Source organism: Rhea americana, unplaced genomic scaffold, assembly GCF_003343005.1.
Source record: "Rhea americana isolate MKP2758 unplaced genomic scaffold, rheAme1 scaffold_268, whole genome shotgun sequence".
Lineage (NCBI taxonomy): Eukaryota > Metazoa > Chordata > Aves > Rheiformes > Rheidae > Rhea > Rhea americana.
Window position 1 is genome coordinate 8217 of NW_028186388.1, and position 18458 is coordinate 26674.

Genomic DNA, 18458 nt, shown 5'->3' on the forward strand with positions numbered 1-18458 from the left:
ATTGCTTCTCTTGTCCTGAGAAAATTGGCAGATAAATCTTCCTTCTAGGCTTCACCACTGAAAGCTTCTTAACAGTACATTTATATGAAGTATTAAAAATATATCTTGTGTACTTAACAGTCACATACTAAAATTTTTATTAAGTTAATGAACACTGTAGCTCTTATTATTTCCTATTTAGTTGTTTAAGTATCGTGGACATTTCACCATGAATTCTTTTATTTTAACTAGAATTAATGATGAAGTTGCCTGAAGTATGTAATCTTAAAGCAAAATGCTTAAGTGACTCCATAAATGTTGCAGGTGTGCTTTAAAATATTTCTGACTATGGATGGTTGTAATATGTAAGACTAGAATAATTACATCCAGAACAGCAACAGAATTTAGTATGTTCTTTAATCTGGGGGTGGGTGRTTGCATTGCTTCTTGTTTTGTTTTTCAAAAATACCTAATTAACCACTAAGAATTAAGTCCTTTAGTAGTCTAAAACATGTCATGCAGTAAAAATAATTGAAGAAAGGGATTTCTATAATCAATGGCTATTTCTTCAAGGCTAAGCCGCTGTACAATTAAGAGGGGTAAGACTAAAACATCCAGTACTGCAAAACTACTTTTTTTTTGTTTTTAGTGCAACTGTACTCTGACTTAGAAGAGTAATTTATTCTGAACTATACTAATTTGTTTTGTTGCAGCAGGGTATTTCAGTTTTTGAATTGTAATTGCGGAGTAGTCTTGGAACATTTAAACATAGTATGTTTAAAAAATATAATCACAAACATACATAATTTTTTTCAGGATACACATGAGGAACATGATACGTCAACTGAAAATGCAGATGATTCTAACCATGATCCTCAGTTTGAACCCATAGTTTCCCTTCCTGAGCAAGAAATAAAGACTCTGGAAGAAGATGAGGAAGAACTTTTTAAGATGTGAGTAGAATATTTCTGTATGTTATCTAAATGTTTATAAAGCTTAAACTCGTGGATGTTTTATGAAAAGCTAGATAATTTATTAGAGATTGCTGTATAGGAAGTGATAATSTAAGTGGTGGGAGAGATTGAATTGAGGAGGGTTGACTAGTAGTAATACCTAAAGAAACTGATTGAGGTCTGGAACAATACAAGGAAGCTGATATTATGAATCTGTTGATATTTTGCATAGCTTAAAGGAAAACAAACTTACTTATAGTTAGAGGCTTGGGGATGTGTTATGACAGTATAAAACAAATACCTTGGGGGGGAGGGAAGATGAAGTATGTAGTGTTGCTGCCATGTATCCCCAGTTGTAGAAGGTCACACATATAATGCACTGAAACAATAAAAACAATAGATGCAGTACCTTATTGGGGCAGTTTATGGCACTGTCTTTGTTATCTTAAACTCTTAGAATTCAGTATGAGAAATGTCAATYCAGGATAGCTTAAGACAGATGATAATGCCTAAAGAAGTGTGTGGGACAAAGGGTTAAGAAGTGTTTTGAACYTGACCAATGATATGTCTTCTGAACACTGCTTTTCCTTAGTCTTGGAAGGATACTCTTCATCTTGAAGAGGGGTTTGAGTTTTCCTCAGCTAATTCTGGTAAAAAACAAAGATCAGCTTTTTAAAAGTAGTGTGGTGATCTTTGACCATTAGGCCTCTCTGCATGGGATGTGCAGTATCAGATAGAAAGAGGGTATTTGATTTATATTAAAAGGAGAAGGAGGAAGCAAATAAATGAACCTACAGAACAGCAGAACTTACACTATTATGTCTGGAAAAGGGTGACAGGGGAAGAATCCTTTTTGGATGCTAGTTGTTCTGATAGCTAAACTGTTGGGAGAATCACATTCGGAGTGCTAGTTAGACTTATTTTGGAGCCAAGGAGTTCATCTACATCAGAACATCTGTTGGTCTAGCTTGCTTCAATTTCTGCTTTCTCTTCTTCTAAGACCTGCTGTATTACAAGTCACTACTCTGATCTGGTACAGAGATTGTACAATCTGACTTCTTCGTATACGTCTCCTTAGAGATTGTTTTCTGCTAATTAAGGCTTAGTAAGACCTGCTTATGAAGTTTTTTAAAACAAGCATCTCAGTTAACATTTCCCTGCTATACATAAAGGACTAATGTGGAACTTAACGGTTTTATTTAAGATGTACCTACAAGGAATTAGCATTGCATAAAGGTGAGGTGTTAGGTGTCTTGTTTTGTTCTGTAAGACTTTTTTTTTTGATGCTGTAGCATGAGCAGATGCTTGTATTCCTACTGTAGTGTCCTGAGCACTTGTCCAAGCAGAGCTCCACAGATTGTCCCTTGATCAGCGTTGGCTAATCTCCCAAACTATTCCTGTTTCTCCTTTGACACCTTGGCTTCATGGAGCATTAGAGTGAGATTCTAAAGTAGCTATGTTGCATTGCAGTGCAATGCTAAGYTTCCTTTATTGAAGACCAGCAACAGCTAGGTTTTTTGAGTTGAAAGGAAATGAGTGATTCTAGAGGGTGAGGCACTTGTTAACAGCTGAATAATGAAACACTGGGCTTGGAATTATGCAAGAGTCCTCACTGCTTAATTTCTTGAATTAAATACTGTTGGTTGGCTGTAACAGTGGTATTCCAAATATAGGAAGAAACTCCAGTTACAGTAACAGCTGTAAATTCGTTATCTTAATTTAAAAAGTTACCTGTGCCAAATGTTTACTGTCCCTGTAAAGTTTTTCCAGAATCTGTTTCTCTGGTATAGATAGTATATCGTTTCTAATAGCTTATTATTAAATTTGATTATATAATACCAGTTTCCAAGACTATATGCCATAGTAGATCAGGGTCCTTATGATAAAGGACTTATTCTTTCCTGTGTGGCTTAAAAGATGTACTATCCAGGTGAGTATGCTATTTCAAAAAAAGCTTCTACATGCAGGCTAATGTCTTCAATTCTCTCCTCTTTAAGGCGAGCAAAGCTCTTCCGATTTGCTTCTGAAAATGACCTTCCAGAATGGAAAGAACGAGGAACTGGTGATGTAAAACTCCTGAAGCACAAGGAGAAGGGAACAATTCGCCTCCTCATGAGGAGGGATAAAACCCTAAAAATCTGTGCAAACCATTACAGTATGTTACATGTTACTTATTTCTGCTTTTCAAAAAGTTAATATAACAATAACCTTGAAAAACAATGTGTTGTAGTTTACCAGCCCAGTGACTTTTTAGCAGGAGTTGGAGAATTGCTGTGCCTTTAATAGGCATCAAACCTATGAGACCATAACTGTAGTTGTCTCTTGCTTTGTGCACACAAAGTAGGTTATAATAGTCAAAAACGTGAGTACTTATTTTTAATAAAGGAAGGAAACTGCAGTTGGTTTTGGTGAAATCCTATAACACTGAGCCTGAAAGCTGGCATTTCCTTTCAGTTTGAAGTGTTTTTAAGACATGTTTAAATTTAGCTAGAGTAGGCAGACACAGTGTGATTTCTACTGATGTTTAATTTGTTCAGTGATCAATAGACTGTAGAAAATGTCGGCCTTAATACTGTTAGTGTAAGAAATCAATGTATGCAGGCTTTTTCTAAAAGAAGAAAGGAAGCAATGGTACAATAGTTCAGTACTTCGAGTCAAATCGCTGAATTAGTAGAAGCAATTGCCTAAACATCAGAAAGCAGATACTGAGGTGCCAAACTAATCAGTAGCTGCCTCTTTCTGCTTGTGAAATTAACTGAAATGAATGTGGTATATTCAGCTAGTTCATTGAAAAACAATGTGTTCTGAGAGCTGATGAACCAGGAGGGCTTATTCCTTTGATCTGCTTTGAATAAAAATAAACATGAAATGGCAAGACATAGAAATTTGAAGGTCAGTATGACCAGCAGTCATACTGCAGGCCTGATTCAGTAATACTGTTTTGAGAGTATATGATATTCTGTGGAATTAATCTACATTTAGGTAAGTTCTGAAAAATTACCAATGGAAGTCAAAAGCAGTAATCCTCACTTTATTTGGACAGGTTTCTTGGTAAAGTGAAACTAGAGGACTTGGATCCGGTGAAAGAAATAACAAATATAAAAGTAGTATAGTCACCAACTGATCAGAATAAAGCTTTTGGTTTGGAAAGTAATTGACACATACRCAAAACTGGTCAAAATAAATTTATAGCATCCATGTCAATGCTATCAAGACGGACCTGCAGGGAAAAAAAAGCATATGTACAGTGTGAAAAGACTTAGAGTAATACTAGAAGTAACATTCCAACTTTTCCAATTAGTCGGGTTAAGTAATTATCTCTGTGAGAAGGGGCTCCATTTATGTGGGCTTATCACTGGGAAGGAACAAATGAATTAAATACATTGTGCAAGTCTTATTGCACTGCAGAATGTTATAGTAYGTTGTGGTGAGCTTGTAGTGTATATATTATCAGTATGCAAAAGAAAGCTATTTTTTATCTCAGTGCCTTTTTTTTCACCTGAACCATTTGACTGGTTTCTCAGAGTTGTACTTAGTGGCAGCTGCTCTCTTAATGTTACCAGCCATCTATTTTAAAATACAATTGAATCAGACTTAGTTTCTTAACTGACCAGTAGTGAATCTAGCATTCTTATATAGAAGAATGGTCTTGCATCATGTTATCTAAGCATGTAAATAAAAGTATGTTTGAGCACCATTGTTTTTCTGTATATCTAAAAGTAATTCTGTTTAAAGTATTTTATGTAAGTGTTAGCTGTCAGTAGGATTTGCAGAGGCTGAGGTGGAAAACACTATTCTGATCTGTACATCTTTCAATGTTTACTTTTCAGTCACACCCTTAATGGAGCTGAAGCCTAATGCTGGGAGTGACAGGGCATGGGTCTGGAACACACATGCTGACTTTGCAGATGAAAGCCCTAAGCCTGAACTTCTGGCAATCCGGTTTTTAAATGCAGAAAGTGAGTGGTTTGACACTGAACTTGTATTAATTATATACTGTGTGTTACACCAAATAACTAAACGCTACTGTAATCCACTGTTGTAGATACGCTGTAGCTTATCATTATATAGAGAATTAGCTAATCTGTGCTTTATCTGAGGGGTCAGTTAATTATTGTATGTATGACTAAATTAGGCCTTCAGTAATATCTATTAGAGCCTTTTGCCCTAGGATATTTTCTAARTTAAGTCATTTCATGCAGGTGTAATGCTAATCAGAATAAAACTCAAAGCAGAAATACTGTTGGCTAGAGATTAATTTATGCAGCTTGTTTTCATTCGTCTCAGGTGCTCAATCTAAGATAACATTTTTGCATTAAAAGCAGGGAAGCATTGATCTTTGTGGTCTATCTGTGTTAGCGGAGCRTCTGTTTGTAATGAAGTATATAGTATCTTTCTGTTTTGATTAAATGGAAAACTTAAATGGTGGAATGTGCTAATCAAATCCAACTCTTACTAGTCTTTTGGGGGAGAGGGAGTGACTACTTTGACTACCAGAATGGAAAGTAGGTCCTTAAATTACATATGGATCATCTGGTAGAGGTGAATAAAGTTGCAGGTCCAACCTGTCTACCACATCATACTTAGGAATGAATCAAAAGATTTTTTTTCTCTGTTCTTGAAAAAGATGCAAATGTTTATCTTTCCTGCTTTACTATTTACCACAATAATTGCGGGTTAGCTAGCGGGTTAGTTGGGTCTTACCGTGCCTGTGCGCTTGAGGAAATAATGATGGTGGTAAAGTAGCTGTATAAAACGCCTCCTTCAGTTTGTCTCTTCTGRTGTTAACTCCTAAGAAGTTAACTGTTGGAAAGTTAAGGCCTTGAGTAGCTGTTGAAGTGGTGCAATTAGCTCAGCTTTTTTTTGTCTTTGTACCGAACATCTCTGTATAGGCTGACCTTTTAATGATATTAGTGTCCTGGTCTGGTCTAAAATATCCAGATGTCCCACATGAACGGGAAAGCAAGGTAGAAGCTATTGTGAGAGGAGTACACATACCCACTGGATGGATTTCCGTTTATCTAGGATGGACTCTAATATATCTTGCTTTTTTACTTTTCCTCAAGTCTTCAGTATTGTRTTGTTTAGCCAAGTACATCTTTCTGGTCTGCTAACTTGGTGCTTGCTTCTTCCTTAATCAAATGTGAAATGAAAGATTTTTGGTAGTTATTAGCCTGTCTTTGAAAAGYCTTTCCAATAGAGGTTGTTTAGCTTATTAAGGATGTCCTCTTCTTTATTAATGGAGTAGTTCATTGCCTCTTTACCCTTTGCAGTACCARCTAAAAAAAAGTGAACAGACATAAATATACAGTTTATGAATCTTTTCTTAAAGATGCTTGGAATCAATGTAAATACTTCCTAAAGCTTTGAATTCTTTTACGGGGCAACAGTGACCTCAAGTGGTCAGTCAGAGTAGCCATACCAGATTGCCATTTCTGCAGCTCTGGTGTTAAGTCTCTTGCCTGATGAGCTTTTGTTTCTTGCTGTTTGGATTATTTGCGTAGAAATATTATGTATTGTAACTTAGTCACTGCAAGCAGTTTATCAATTTAAATCCAGTAGTGGCTTAGACCAAAACATAATGAAGACTCTGCTTTTTTTAGCTGTTAGTCAGGTGTAACTTGAGTCTTGGTCTTTAGTATTGAGTCTGAATGTTGTGTTAATGAGAGGTTTTGTCTTCAGTACTTGATGCTGAGACCGAAAGATACAGTACAGATTTGCACTATAGCTGGTAAGGGTGGTAGCTCAAGGCTAATCTTCAGTCTTTGTGCACAGTTAGTCACGTTAGTAGTGCCTGACATCGGATTTTTCGTTCATCTAGGCCAGGGACAGCTGGCAGTTGCACATACTACATAGCATCTCCTTCCAGAATTTTAATGTTAATTTTAATTTGCGTGTGCAAAATATGCTGCTGCTTTTGTTAGGCGTGTCAAAGGAAATGAATGGCTTCTGTGTAAAAAGATGCGATTAAAGTCTTGTATTTGGCTTCTTGTGTAAATTTAAATTGGATTACTTTATAAACGCTCACAAGCTTTGCTTTGCAAAACAAAAAAAGGCTTGAAGAAAAGTATTCAGTGTTGCAAGGGGAGAAAGCTGACAAATATTCTATTTTCACTGAAACAGATGCACAGAAATTCAAGGCAAAATTTGAAGAATGCAGGAATGAGATAGACAAGAGAGCGAAGAAGGGTAAGTTTAAAAAGTGTAGTACCCTGCCRCTTCTTGTTAATATTTGGATGGTGGTAACTCCGTGAAGTATCACTGCCTTTTAGCAGACTCACTCTGTGCCGAACTGCAGTCTTCAGTTCAGGTGCTTTTTCTGTCTGCAAAAGTAATAGTTCATGAGTGTGAGAAATGCTTCTTTCATGTAGAAGTCTGTTACAATTGCTCTTGAGACATTGCTTTTTTGGGAATGCTATTACTGAAGAATTTGTGATATATAGCATATAAATATAAATGCTCTAAACACTGCAACTGCCTTGGTATTTCCTCTTTTGTTTCTTTTTTACTTCCAAAGTTCCAGAGATCGTGCAATGATGCAGTCATGCAAGTAGAACACTTCTAGAACTACTAATGTGTTCCAAGTTGTAGCATTTTGTTAACAAAGTCTTTTTAATGACTTAGTGCATCAACGTGTGTAATTTCTCCTTGACTTTATCTTTGTAAAATGAACATCTCATCCTCCTAAATTACAGATTACCAGCAACCTGCAGCCAGCACCCTTCAAGATATTTAGGTGGGAATTGTTCAGTATTAAGAACTTCCCTCCTAACTGTTGTAGTTCCAAACTGGGGACCTTGACTGGATTCACTTAACTGAAAGCAGTGCATTTTGATGTTSGTAGAAACATCAAAATCACAATATCAGTGCCTTGACTGAATATTACATATTTCTCAGTTGGTATGATTAGACCCTCAATTTTGTGATTAAAATGTGCTATTTCTTGAATTTTGACATCAGAGAATTTGAAGGAAAAGAAAGTTTGAATCACTTTGGTCAGTGGAGGTTTTTCCGCTTTTGTTTTGGTTCTAATATCAGCTGTCTGTCTACTACCTCTCACCCTTTGTTAACCAGTGTTAAAAGAAAAATCTAGTACTGCATGYATGTAACTTTTTGTCTGTTAATCTCTTAGCAGGCACGGACAAAAATGATAGTGCTGATAAAGTTGCTGAGAAACTAGAAGAGCTTTCTGTAAAGGAAGAGAGCAAAGAATCTGAGAAGAAAGAGACCAAGGAAAAAACTGAAGAAAAGCAATAAATCATCCTGGGCCTTGTGGTTTTTCCTTTTCTTTTTTCTTTTCTTTCTTTTTTTTTTTTTTTAATTTTTACAAGGGACTTTATAAGAAACTGAATTCAACATTCAGGTTGTTTTTTCTAAGCTTTTGCCCTTTTGAAGATGTCTTCAGAAAATCCATTCCCCAGTCATGAAAATGTACTGTGCTAACTTTCTTTTCCATAGTGGAAACACTTATTTATAGTCATCCAAAAGAGTGAATAAAACTTGAAAACAGCATCAGAGGACAGAACTGAGTTTTCTGTATACTTTAAAGGCTTGTGAATATAGTTGCTTCATTGAGTGTTGAGATGCATATCTTTATACATGTGGATTTACTAGATTGACAGACTTTACTAATAGGGAAGATTAAGATTGCATACAAGTTCCTTATATGACTTTTAAAACTGTAATATAATGGACCTTTCACTTTTCTTTTTTTCCCTCTTTTTGCCTCCTCTATGTGTTCCTGAGCAAGGAGTGTTATCTATGATTTTTTGAAATGCAGCAGTCTTCTGGAATCAGGAGGTAGAGCATTCCTGGCACACTATTAATGATGTCCCATTGGACAGTATGTACAGTATTGGACAGTAAAGATGGGGGAGGGGATGTATTACATAGACTTAAGTAACTTTTCTCTTATGAAACAAAACCTACCGCWCCCCTGTTCTGAAATTAGTTAATACAAGCAACAGTGCTTGAGTCTAGCACAAAGGTGTAGCTGTGGTCCCAGATCTTTCCTGATGTGCTACTTGCTGACTTAAGGAGGTAACAGCCTTTTATATAAAGGAGTATACAAAGGAACCTAAGTGTTTAAGTAGCTTGCTATGATATGCTATATGTCAGCATATCATAACAGTTATACTCTAAAATTTGTAAGCTTTTTTCAGGGCTTTGGAGCTTGCATTGCTTTTACAAATTGAAGGGTTTATGAACTTATAAAATGTGTAGTAGGAGGCTGTCTGCCTTAGAGGGAGGAGGTCTGCCATTTGCTTAAAAACAGTTAAATTTTACACCCTTGAAAGGAGCTACCTGTGCCCAAACAGGCAAATTGATCAAATCTCTTCCCTTAAGATGTTTATTGTTTATCTGGTTTCAAGTGACTGCTAGAGAGTAGGAGGAAAAAAAAATCATAGTAAGCAACAGAATCAACATAATTTCAAYGATAAATTCTTGTTAACTACCAATAAAAAGATAGCAAGGGAATCTTATATAACTTTTCAAGATGATTATGAAAACTGGACAAAACTAAGACTGTATGATGTTAATATTGGGTAGCAAGACCTTTCATCATCATGAAAAAGCTTCCCAAGCTCTATAATCCATCTGAGGAAATACATTTCAAAGCTATCTTATTTTTATTTAGCACTGCCTTTTGATGCTATTGTGAATTAGTCTTAAATCTGGAGCTATAATTAAGGTACCTCACTTTATTCAAACAAAGTAATCCTTTGGTGGTGTTCATGTTCCTCTTCTAGTACAGCAGGTATCAGAAGTCTGTTAATTAACAAATATGGTTGAAAGGTAAAATAAAAATGCTCTTTAGTGTTTCTGGTTTGGAAATACAAGTCAAAGCTATTCTTAGATACCTAACATTTGAATGTAAAAGCCAAAACTTTATCTGTGAGTCACTGTAAATTATCTGATCTGATAATGTCAGTGTCTAAATTGATTAGAAATTACACTYAAATTGAAAATAAATTTAAATTTTCATTTAAAGGATTTGGGTTTTATTTAAAGAACTCTTACTGGGAATGAAATTCTAGCCTGCAGGACAAAGTGTGGTGAAGAGGACAAGATGGACAATTTTGATGTCATTGTCAAACATTGTACTGAAGAGAGGAGGAAATTAATATTTAAGGTTAATAGTTAATTTAAGATTGACAACTCTTACTTTTGTTACCTTTTTCTCCTCTTCCTCATTTTTACGTACTCATACRTGCTTAAATGGTTTCCAGACGTTTCCCTTATTAGGTTAACCCTGCTTATAATTCGTGAGTTACCCTTAATGCAAGTCTGACATCTTAAAAGACTCAAGTTATGAGGACCACCAAGTAAAATGATTTCTCTCGATAGCATCTTATAGGAGAATGTCTTGRTCATCTAAACTAAAGATTGGTTAGTCATTGTTCTGGTCTCTCTAGAAATCATAGGTGTGCTGCTCTGCAAATTAAAAGGCAAGTATTTTTGAAGGTTGTTAATCTTGGTGGAATAAGGCTTTTTTTGTGTAAGTCTATTCTAATACTAAAATTTCCTATAGGTAACAGACTACTAAGAGATGTCCTTGAGATGTTTTTTTTCTGTTTACTATATGCCAAGTATTCTAGGGTTTTAATTGATCATAGCTTTTTCCTAGCTTACAAGGTATTAAACATTCATACTTTACCAGTGTCTTCACTATTAAGAGTTCTTGAAGTGATAGAACCTAACCTCTTGTCTCCACAATAGTCTTAAAACAATAAGTAGAAAGGTAGAGTTYTATTCAAAAGTTTCTTCATAGATTTGCAGACCACCACTAAAGTGTTAGTTGCCATATACTTGTTTCTCATGTGACAGTAATGTGTGATTTAAATGTTCATGAACCTGTTTGAGGGTATCAATTGTGACACAAAAAAATCATTCCAAAACGGTTTTCTAATAAATTGTTCAGATACAGTACAGAAAATCATTGAATCTGTAGCTAATTTCTGTGCTCTCTGGGGTATATTGATTTCATTTGTCATTCTGGATTCTCGGGTGTTTTAATGTGTGCAGTTGAATAGGTAGTATTTATGAAGAATAGTCTTGAGTATTTCACTAAGATAAGTTTAATGGTTACTTTCCCTTTTAATTCCAATGGGACAAATTTAACCCCTAGCATGCTTACGTGTGGACTAAAATCATGGGGCTATAGAGTTCTGTTAAGGCAACTGGTTAGGGATGAAGTCACTTTAAGCACCTCTGACTTCCATAGTTGAGAGAGATTGAGGTTATGGCTGAAGGTGAGAGCAAAGATTAAGAGGTTTTAATCTATTTTCAGTAAAATTGTACCTGAAAACTGTGGTAGGAATGCTAAAGCATAGCCATATGCTTAACTTCTCAATTTGTGCAAGTTCTGTTCGCATCAGTGCGGAAAGACACTATATAGGTTGGCTTAATATCGCTGCCTTTATTGGTGCTAACGTTTTTGCATGTGTAGAGAACTGAGTGGATGAGTGTCTGAAAGACATTTGTGGCGATGAATCAAGCCTAAAAATGGCCAAACTTTGATAAATGCCAAAAAAGTATCATCTTAACAGGTAGTTAAGGTGTTAAGAAGGTAGACTTATTTTTTTGGTGGTAAAAATAAATTCAAGACAGTTCTTCCTACTTTAATTATTTTGAAGACTATACTAGTATTTGTTTTCCTCCAGGAACAGGATTGTATTGATACTTCGTGTCTCATCTGCAAATTGCAAACACCCATTTGCTGTGTTTAACACTGTAGTGATTTTTTTGTGTAATGAGGTATCTTGTATTAAACACTTAAGTACTCTATGATACCAAACACTCAGAAAATTAAAATTCTTCTCAGCACTAAGCAGATGTGAGAATGTTGTGAATCTTTGTTCTTGATGCAAAACGATCTATATGGAAAAAGCWAAAATGGGATCTTGAAAGAATTTTCAAGCTTGGTACTAAACCTCCTTTGATTTAAAAATTTGAAGGAATAAACATGTACAAGGAGTTAATTTGGAAATAATTGTGATGAGGCTCTGCCCATCACACAGGAGCGGTGAGATCTGAAGGCATAGCACCTCTTTTCTCACTTCAGGTTCTCTGCGTGGGTGTGTGGGAGGTGCTTGGTTCAGAAAGTGACTGTAGCCTCAACAATACCACCCTGTCTGTGAAGAAAAGGCTGCAGCTCGGCTGTCTGCACCAGCAGCAGTATGAATTTCTCAGTTTGAGAATCTGTCTGGTTTTGGAAGAGTGCTGTGTTTTATGGCTAATGACTGGTCATGCAGAACTGCAGCTTCCCGCAACTCATGCGGATGAGTACYGCTATGCCTTTTGGTCCTTTATCTCTTAAGGCATTCCACTGAATAACTGTTGCAACAAAAAAGTTCAATGTTGCTAGAGCTCTCTAAAAAAAAAAAAAATACCCGGTTCTGAGTTCAGATGGCTCAAGCTGATATTTTATCACTGTTGAACTGCAATTATTTGTGTAGAAATGGAGATTGTGGGGAAGATGACATTATAAATGCCTTATTTTTGGTCTCATAAACATTGCTATTGGCTTTCAATCCTGAATAGTTAAACAGCAGTTGTTTTTAATTCAAAAGAAATTGAAGGCTTTGTCCAACTATCTGAACAAAGCTGTTTAGCCTACTCTGTATATGCACTTCTGTCTTCTGTGCACCTATCTATTCTGGCTGATTTAGCATTGATGGGATGGATGGTGCTTAAATTTCAACTAGTTTCCCCTGTTGTGTGTTCTCTTTTATTCAATGAGATGATACTGGACCAGAAGAGTTGTACACAAGGAGGCTCCTAAGGTCACAGTGATTATGGGTTCACTTGATTTCAAGTAAAGCTTGGTCAAACCTTAATTGTGAGCAAGTACRAGCTCCTAAAATGATGTGCAGATAGATACTGATTCTTAAACTTGCTTAAGAGTCAAGTATCTTTCTATTGAGTTAAGTTTTCTAACTGCCCTAATGCATTTTTGATTAGATGAACTAACTTCAAGGAAACATCATTTAAGTTGCTGAGGTATTGCCTGTGTGGAAGCATGCACAGACTTAGACTAAGCCAGGTGTGTATAAAGCAGCTTTGTTTTTGCTGTTGTGATGGTTTGTTTAGTGTTTACTTCACAGTTCTTCCTAATTGGATTTAGCAAAAATTAGTCTTGCTTTTAAACATAGAGGAGGAATGACCCAGTCTTCACTAACCTTAACTAAATCTTTAACCATGTATCATTTTCAGAGTCAGAAAATAATGAAAACGCTAGCTGCAACAGATCAGTGTTACTTTGTTCAGTGAAGAAGTTTGCAGTATTCAACTGTAGAGGGGATTTTATATGTAAGTAGATCTATGATTGCTATTTTTCTAATACGGAAATTTAAATATGGAACATCTTTGTCTACTTCTGGCATACTGGACATTAAGTACGAAGAGGTCTTAAGTCCATGATTAAACTTTTTTGTGCAACTAGTTTGCTATAACCAAGTGAAAGTGCAATCTACATTAGTTTCTTAAATACTGTATCTGCTGAAAATTTTTTTGAAAGTATTAATGGTAAAGTTAAGGTTTGTGTGGTTTTGTTTTTATGCTTATAACCAATACCATGACAAATGGTTTAAATACAGGCCGGGTGTTAGGCACAATTCTGGATTAGATGCTATATACAGCAAGCTATTTTTAGTTTCAAGATCTTGTCTGACAACTGGAAGTGTTTAATGAACTTCATGCTCCTAATATTTTTTCAGAAATTGAAAACTGAAAATATAATCTGGAGAATTTCAGCTTTTTGTAGTTTAGATCAATCTTGATTATAAGCTTATATCAGCTGGTTCAGTGTATTGTAAATTTTAACTTGTACCAATATGTGTGCTTTACACATGATTTAACAGAGAACCTAATGGTGTCAGAAGTTCTTGCCTATTYGTGTTGTGCTGGCTGTCCTGCTTTCTAGGTAAATGTGAGGTTTTTCTAATGCTATTTTTCCATAAAAGCAATTAGCTCAAACATCAAAAAAGATGAATTGGGACATAAAAATGACTGGATATTTTGCTTTCTGTGGAGAAAATTTTTCAATAATAGGCAACTCTAATTTGACGCTGCTTCATTTAAATAGTGTACCATCAGTCTTAATAGCTTAATTTCTTTGCTGGTCTATGAATCACTGCTGCCTTTCTGGATTTCAGCAGTGTGATTTGGAATGACATTCCATACTAGTAGAGGAGAATTGCACTTTGTTAATGGTTTTAAATCGGATGATGACTGTTCAAAGCTACTCAGGCCTACATTATTCCAGTGTGACAGGCTCCTTGTGGAGATGGTTTAGGAGTTAGCATGTCAGTGAAGTGATTAAAATCTCGTAGTGAATGAAACTTTACATGCCTTATCACTGCACTTGGGAAATACGTTACGAGTTTTTCTAGCTGATATTTTTTGAGCAATTGCTATCCTGTGGTGTGTGTGTGTGGGAAACTGGAGGAATCTAGAGACTGGGGGATTACTGTTTAGACTACTGAAAGGTATCTTAATTGAAAATTAATTTTTTGGACTCTAGTCCTGCATTGGCCTTGTGCAGGGAGAGGGAGGGAGATGTGAAGGAGGGGGCTTCCATTTTGTTTAATAGAAATGCAAGTGGAGATAGACTTAAAATTCCAAATAATTAAAGTAGAGCTTGTAGTTAGAAACTTGGCAATTTCCATGGATGATAGATGAATGGCATAGAGAGGTACTATGYGGTATCTATGTACTTAATATATCTAATATCAAATATACTTGGATAACTAAATGAAAATTGTCAAAGTGCCAATAGTTAACTTTGCAGACCTAGTTTGTACCCAGAACTATCCAGCCTTGCTTGTACCTTTTTACCATACAATGCTGTGTGTGGTGATCAAGGCGTCCTCTGTGCTGGACACTGTTTAGAGGAAAAACAGCTTTTACTAAACATAATTGCTGATTCTACAGGGCCCTGTCACAGACATCTTCAACATTAAGCTTGGTGATCTTTGGCCATTTTGAACATAGGCTCGTAGCAGATCACCAGTACTACATGGATTGGCAAATATGTTTGTAGCAAATCTAATAAGAAAAGCAGAATAATTTATTCAAGTCAACCTAAATTGCCCAGTAACTAAGATTTCAGTGATTTTTTTTTCAGTATTTCAGTGTGTACTAAATAAAAGGTTTTTSTTCACTTTGTAACTAACATTCCTGGCTAATGTTGGTGCAATGATTTGATATGAAAATTGTGTGCTGGTGAAGCTTTCTTGATGCTTCCTCTGCAATGTGTGTTTACTTTCATTTTACCAACTTTGAGTGGTATCCAGGTATGTGTCTCCAACACCCAGTTTCTGTGGTTCCTCCTTTCTCTTTTGGGGGAAGATCTCAGTAAAATCCTGCAAAAAAAAATCCATGCAAATACTAGCAAATATCTCTGAAATTACTTTTAGGTTGTTCTCTGTTGCTATCTTAATACTTTTCTAGCTCTTGCTGCCATAGTTGTTTACCTGAGGGCTGCAGAAATCTTCTGGACTGCTGATCAGGTAGTGAGAATCCAAAAACCATGAAATAGAGCTGTTCCAGGAAAGCAATTCTGAGATGTGCCTGTTTTGCTTTGGTCAGGTGCTCCTTAGGCATCCTCATTGTTTGGACTCTAAAGTTGTCTCATGGCTTTAGATGGATTTGCCTGTTAATACTGAAGTTGTATGTTGCTCAGCAATGTTATAGCTGTCTTGAAGATGGGCACATTTTCAAGAACCGGAAGGTTAGTGGGAAGGAAATGAGATGAACTGTGGGAATTGTTCCAGGATTTTTTTTTCTTTCTAATAGGTAAGTTACGATCTGCAGTATTTAAAAAAAGACAAAAATCTCAACTCTGCAAAACATTGTAGCATTGCAACAGGGAATGTCTCGGCTCTTGAAAATGCTGGTTTGTGTGACTGCGCTRTTGCATAGCAAAAGCACCTTGTTTGCAAGGCGGCTGTGCTGTGCAGTGCAGACTGGGCTTGCACAGTGATCTTTGTTAGAGTACAGAAAGCTTCAGATTTGAGATGCTCCTTTTTGTTGCTGTGAAAGCTACAAATCTCTATGATACTCTTATCACTGTCCCTCTCTGACACTGTTGCATGAATGGGGGGAGAAAGATGCTTGTTGCTAAATACTTAACTGCAGAAGTAGAGTGGCTTAGTGGTTTTAAGAGGTTGGTCCTCTAAATAGGACTGTTAGCATGAGACTTTGTGGAAAAGAGGGAAATAAAGGAAAACAAGTGGAAAGAAGCACTGAATCATCCCCACTTCCCAAGCTTGCCTTTGAGAAGCAGACTATCTAGAGAGTCAAGAATCTTTGTAGGAAAAAACACTAAAAGTAATAGGGTGCAAAGAACAGGGTAAGAACATTCTCCTGAAGAATGACTTCTGTGCTCACCTTGCAGATGGTTACTGTCCTTGGTGTCCTTGGCTAGCTACTGTTTAGAAATGCTTTATCCTTAAGGAGAGTGAAACTAAATAAATCACCAACCTCCAAACGTGTACTTGTAGAGATATTATTGCTATGTAACTTCTGCTAGTAGCTTGACAGGATGCTTCTGCTGACCTGGAAAGGAAACTTGGGTGTCCGCCCCAAAAATGCCAATCCGACAGCCACTTAAACTGGAAGGTAAGTCCTTTAATACCTTGTAAGCCCTAAGAAATGCGGTTGAGTACAACTCAATGTCCATTAGAGAATGCTAAACAAACTTCATAAACTGCCTATAATTTTTATGACATTCTACAGTTCAAGAATAGTAAATGTTCTGTTTGCAACTGTGAAATTCATCAAGGATGTTGCTTGAATGGGGATGAAGAAAGGGCTTGACCTGGTGAAAGTGATAGTCTATGGCTGTGTTGGGCAAGTAGAGCTAAACTGCAGAGAACCCATGACCTGTGTGCATTAGATGTGCTCCTAAAATGCGTCGTCTGGTTTAGACTTATTGAAAAGGAATCCAGTTACATATTTCTAGATTACTTAGCAGTGTGCATCAAATCATGGTGTCAGGAGGACAATTAGGAGAGTTGCTTCGGAAGTATACTTTTGATCCAGCCCAATATGCTGGTGCAGATGCAGCAGAAGGCTTTTTGATTGGTATGTGGTGTCTTGATTCTGTGTAAAGTTGCTGACCTTTTCATTAGTAACAAAGATTTTAAGAATCATTTATTTCAGTCAGCTAGCCTGACAAGGAGCAGTGAAGCATAGGGAATACTATGTCACTCAAGCATTCAAAAATAAGTAAGTAGTTGTCCCTCCCTTTCCTTGAAACCTGATTTTGGAGTTCATTTTAGTTATCTTTTGTTTTTAGTCTCTTTATGATAAAATCTGAAAATTTTAAAGGTGTTTTCAGAGGGCTAGAGAATATTTCTTATATGGGGGGGATTTATTAGCAAAAGCTGAGATTTCATATAACTATATGCCTGCAGGCTGGAGTTGACTGCATTTACTTGCAAATTTTATTGCAGATTTTGCAGAGCTGAGAATCCTCACTTTGAGTTTGGTTGGGTTTTACTTGTTTTGTGTGTAATACCTCTAGGATTGTGGAGCTCATCTAGTCACTTATGGAGAATGTTAATTTCTTTTCAGAACAGAGCTGGAATGTATAACTTTTAGGGTACGTTTGCTTTTAAAAACAGGCAACAAAACCTGCAAATGTGGCTTTTAATCTTGTGTTGTAGTTACTTTATCTGCATGTTGGCAGCTACAAACTGGGGAATTACAAAAGAGAAGGCAAGAGTGAGGGAACAAGCTGTTCCTCCTACTCTTGCTCTAAAATTTGGAGTTGAACCCTTGAACCTTCCTCCCTTTYGAGGTGCTGCTCACTTCTGACTAAGGAGGACATCTGAGTGGTGCCCCCTTAATGTGACCAGAGGGAGCTGTTCACACAGTGCTCCTTAGAAAGCTGAACTTTCTGATGTTACCTTAAAGCACATTATTTCTGCCTCTCAGTGCTAATGGATAAATAGTTTTAAGTAGGAGCATAGTGCAATTTCAGCTATGTTTGCGCTCAATTATTTGTCTTAAAATTAGTTAAAGCTAACAGAATGCAGCAGTTTTCTAAATACTAACCGCTGTGGATTTAGGCATCGCGCACTCCCCCTCCCCGGCCCAGTAGACTTGTCTCCCCAGAGCTACCAACGCGCAGCCACGGCAGAGCCCGCTCCAGCGGGCCGCTCCTCCGGAGAGCCCCCGCAGCGCGCYGCGGGGAAGGGGGGCAGCTCTGCAGCCGTGCAGCCCCTTGCAGGGCCGAGGCGTTTTGCTACTGTGAACAGTGGCTTTAATTTCCGAACGTCCTGTAAAGAGCCTCGTAGAACTCAACCTATAAACATACATGCACACACACGCATATATACGTGTGTGTGTGTATATATATATATAGGACTGAAATATGTGTAATACAGGGGTGTGTGTATATATGTATTTTTATTTGGGGGGGTGGGCCCATCCCGTCGGCGCAGGCCAGCGGGTGCTGCTGCCGTGGGGGCTCCCCCCGGGTCTACCTTAAGGGGCCTGTTGACATCAGGCGGGTGG

At 36.9% G+C, this 18458-nt stretch overlaps 1 protein-coding gene and 1 non-coding gene across 2 annotated transcripts; both read left to right on the top strand.

The window, feature by feature from the left end:
* The first annotated feature begins 239 nt into the window (after nt 1-239).
* RANBP1 (RAN binding protein 1) lies at nt 240-8444 on the top strand. Its single transcript, XM_085307892.1, has 6 exons — nt 240-254; nt 796-932; nt 2930-3087; nt 4763-4891; nt 7056-7121; nt 8065-8444. Exons 1-6 carry the CDS (start codon nt 240-242, stop codon nt 8187-8189), a joined length of 630 nt encoding a protein of 209 aa, XP_085164018.1. The 3' UTR covers nt 8190-8444.
* On the top strand, nt 7204-7335 carry LOC146594221 (small nucleolar RNA SNORA77). Its single transcript, XR_014896224.1, has one exon. It is a non-coding gene; the product is annotated as a small nucleolar RNA SNORA77 (small nucleolar RNA).
* Nucleotides 8445-18458: the final 10014 nt, after the last annotated feature.